This window comes from Lycium ferocissimum, chromosome 1, assembly GCF_029784015.1.
Source record: "Lycium ferocissimum isolate CSIRO_LF1 chromosome 1, AGI_CSIRO_Lferr_CH_V1, whole genome shotgun sequence".
Lineage (NCBI taxonomy): Eukaryota > Viridiplantae > Streptophyta > Magnoliopsida > Solanales > Solanaceae > Lycium > Lycium ferocissimum.
The window spans coordinates 57,179,461-57,183,410 of NC_081342.1; the positions used below are offsets into that span (position 1 = coordinate 57,179,461).

At 36.1% G+C, this 3,950-nt stretch overlaps 1 protein-coding gene across 1 annotated transcript; it reads right to left on the reverse strand.

Moving 5' to 3' along the window:
- Nucleotides 1–207: 207 nt before the first annotated feature.
- On the reverse strand, nt 208–2,357 carry LOC132056029 (9-cis-epoxycarotenoid dioxygenase NCED2, chloroplastic). Its single transcript, XM_059448072.1, has one exon. It carries the CDS (start codon nt 2,274–2,276, stop codon nt 501–503), a length of 1,776 nt encoding a protein of 591 aa, XP_059304055.1. The 5' UTR covers nt 2,277–2,357; the 3' UTR covers nt 208–500.
- Between the last annotated feature and the right edge of the window lie 1,593 nt (nt 2,358–3,950).

Consider the following 3,950-nt stretch of genomic DNA (forward strand, 5'->3'; position numbering starts at 1 on the left):
GGGAATAATCCCATTCCATTTTGGAATCAACAATCCTCCACTAATTGGAGCCTCAAAATGGAGAAAATTCTGATAAGGACCCTTTTTTTCTCCCTTGAATGATAGTAAACATAAATCCGGATTAATCAGGAAAGTAACTTTCAAATACTTGGATGCATAAACCAAAAAAAAAAAAAAAGTGGAACATCGGTTCGGCACCAAGTAGAGTACTGCAATACGTATAGATATTCACTCATATACAATGACAAAAGTAAGTGTATGGAAGACCTAAGAGTAGATATATTTGGCAAACAGGGAAAAAAAAAAAAAAAACAGAAACCATCTGAGCTTTTCTAGTGCTACAAGCTTCAAGCTTGGTTTCTGAAAATTTCCCGTCTCAACCCCACACACACCCCAAACACCAATCCCTATTCCAAGAAAATGGCATGTTGACACACTTGTACGCATACTATACTACCCTTCTAATATGTACGTATATACCAATAATTTTTGTAGTACTACTATACTTGATTTTGCAAGTCCTTTGAGCTAATGAAAGTCCCATGAAAGCCATATGGAACTCTTGAAGGAAGCTTAACAGTGGCCTCCAATTCTAGAGTCATAGCATTCACAATTTGGAGTTCTGATTTCCATGTCTTCTCATCATGGCAAAATGCAAGAATATATCCATCATCTTCTCTCTCTGCGTTCACATTTCTTGGTAAAAATAATGGCTCACCTCCATATCTACTATCTCCATGCATATGTTTTTGAACTTCCCCTGTTGATAAGTCTACTTTTGCAAATCCAGACACTTTTGGCCATGGCTCTGCAATAGCAAGATAAGCATATTGCGTTTTTCGACCAAGTTTGTTCTTGTTAACCATTCCAGCTTCCAAATTCATCTGTTCTGATGATTGAATTATTTCCCGTTTCGTCGACTCTCCGGTCTTCAAGTTGAGCCTTATTTCGGATAAAACACTCTTTAAATTTTCACTACATTCATTAAAAATGGAATCTGGTGGTGTCATGCATGAGCCAATTACAACTACTTCATCTGTCTCTGGTTCTTCCCAAGCATTCCATAAATGAAAACAGAATGTTTTTGGTGATTCTACCCAAATAATATTCTCAGAATCATTAGCATTTTTGGGTAGAATTCCAAACCTGGATTTCTTGTTTTTGTCGTAAATCACCGGGGAACCACCTTTGATCATTTCTTGAAGCTTGAACACAACTTGCTGGTCAGGAATTATGACGTAATTCTCGGTAATAGCAAAATCATGCATCATGGTGGGGACATCTAACGGGATTTCAACATCAGGTGATTTCTTCCCATCCGTTGAAAACCTGAATGACTTCAAGTAAGGCTTTTGAACTACATCGTAGCTCAAAGCAAAAAGCTCACCCGAAACCGGATCGATTTTCGGGTGAGCAATCATTGTGCTCTTCAATTGCTCAGCAAAATCGTACCTTCCAACAGTTTCTAAATCGCCTGAAGGCAAAACCTGAACCTGATAAGGAACATCATCTTCAGACATTGCTAAAAGCCGATTATTAAAGTAAACTAATCCAGCATTAGCGACACCAGTTCCTTTGCTATGATCAACAAGCCCGAAAAGTCCACGAGCATAGAAAAGCATTAGTCTAGCAATTCCAGAATGACCATGAAGTTCACCAATAGCTTTTGGAAAAACAGGTTTACCCAATTCACGTTCTTGAACTAATCTTGTCGTTTCAGTGAAACGACAAGAATAACTTACTAAACCATTTTCGACGGTGACGGCATGAACCATACCATCACCGTCGAAAAGGTGATGTCCTGCAATCGGCTCAAAGAGCGGGTTAGCACCATTACGGACATAAACCCCGTTAATGCAATCAGGGATTGTGCCCGTAACAGGGAGATTATGCCTGACAGGTTGTTCCGGTACCGGAGCGAAATTACCGGATATTTGGACACGTGGATCAGCGGTTTTAGGAAGTGGGTTTTGTAGTTCGCGTGAGACTAACGCGCTTTCCACTATATCTAGTGCTTTTGCTGCTGCCTTCTGGAAGATATTCCAGTTAGGCGTTGGCTCGCTTTGACGCTGAGTTGGTGAATGTTTTGTGGGAACTGTTTGGTTTGGATTAGTTTGTTTTGGGAAAGTGAGCAGAGCAGAATTGATTTTAGTTTTTCTTGTGAGGTTTTTCATGGAGATGGATTTTGAACAAGAAGAATAAGAAGTTGATGATGGTGAAAGGGGGTGTTGTGTTTTAGGCCAAGAAGAGTGATAATTTGCAGCAGTAGAAGTCATTTTCTTTTGTTGTTCTGTTCAATTTTGAACAGAGGAGAGAACAGAGAGAGAGAGAGGGAGAGAGAGAGAAGAGAGAGGAGTTTGTGAGAGGGGAGAGGGAAAGGGAGGGGCTTAAATAGAAGAAAGTGTTTGAAGAAAAAAGGGAGTGTGTATGGTGAAGAGGGGAACGAAGGTCCACCTTAGACATCTAAGAGAGGAGCACGTGGTGGATTTGTGAGAAAGGTCACTTGGGAGCAACATAAGGGGTAGAGGTAGGGGTAAGGGTGTGCGACATTGGGTTTAACTGACAAATAGAATCGGAAAAAATGTTTTTGGTTTATCGATTTCACAGTTTTCTAATGATTATGTATTTTTTATAGGCAACTTACGTGAATGTGCCCTCCGGCTAACTAATTTACCAACAAGGTATACACTGTCTATATATTATCAGTGTATATGTTGTGTATAGAATATGTATATTTAGTATAAAATGTAAATTATCTATATATTTTTTATATATTTGATGGCCGAATGATATTTGATTATAATTTTCTCTTTTTTACATACTTGTCCATCGGTTTGACTATCAATTCTTTAAATTCAGATAAAGGTTTAACTAATAATCCAATAAAGTTGCCGTTATAAAAAAGAATAATTGACTATATAAAAATGGCTTAGTGACATGATCTTGCTGTATATATTCCTGGTTCTGTTTTGGCTACTTGGGAAGTAACAAGATCCTTTTTTTTTATTTGCATGATTGCTATTAAGTAGGAATTACCATGGAAATAAGAGTTATTATTGTTCTTGGTTTATGATTTCTCCCTTTTCACCCCTTCTGTTATAGCATAAGTTTCAAAAGTCTTTCTAGTCTAGTCAAACTAAATCACATAAATTGAGATGGAGGAAGTACTATATATAGTCAGGGGCGGGGTTAGACTGTTGGCTACATGTTCAGCCGAATCTAGTAGTTTTTGTTTAAATTTTATATCTAACTTAAAATTCATTATATGCGTACAAATTATTAATTTAGAGTCTAATAATTTTAAAAAAAAATTAGAATCTATTAATTTCAAATCTTGATTCCGACTCTGAATCACCATCAAACTATTACAATAATAGTTCTGTAATTAAAAATGTGTAAACTCTACACTTTAAAAGAATTATTTAATCTTTAAAAGAATAGTCCTTAATACTTTACATAGTCCAATATAAAATAATACTATAAATAGTAATGCACTGCCTTCGTCCCACAATAAGTGTCACCTTAATCAAATTTTTTTGTCCCATAATAAGTGTCAACTTAGGAAATCAATGCGTATATTGACAAGTTTTTTTCCAACTTTGCCCTTAGACAAAAACTGACAAATTAGCATATTCAAGACAAAAAACACATAGAAACTTCGTATTATTGGAGTCCTAATGTCAAAAGACTTACTTTTCATGCATGCTCTAATCAAAAGAGAAAAGTAATTTATTTTTATTATATAAGGATAGTTTAGTAAAATTTACATTGCATGATTAATTTCTTAATATGCGTGTTTTTAATTAAATTGACATTTATTATAGGACGGAAGGAGTAACTTTTTCGGCAACAAAAGTATCACAAAGGTTTTGGGTTCCAAGAACTAACTTTTTCAGAGTTTTTTTGGTTCCAAGGTATTCACTTTCAGAATCAACTTCGGAAGTTGTTTC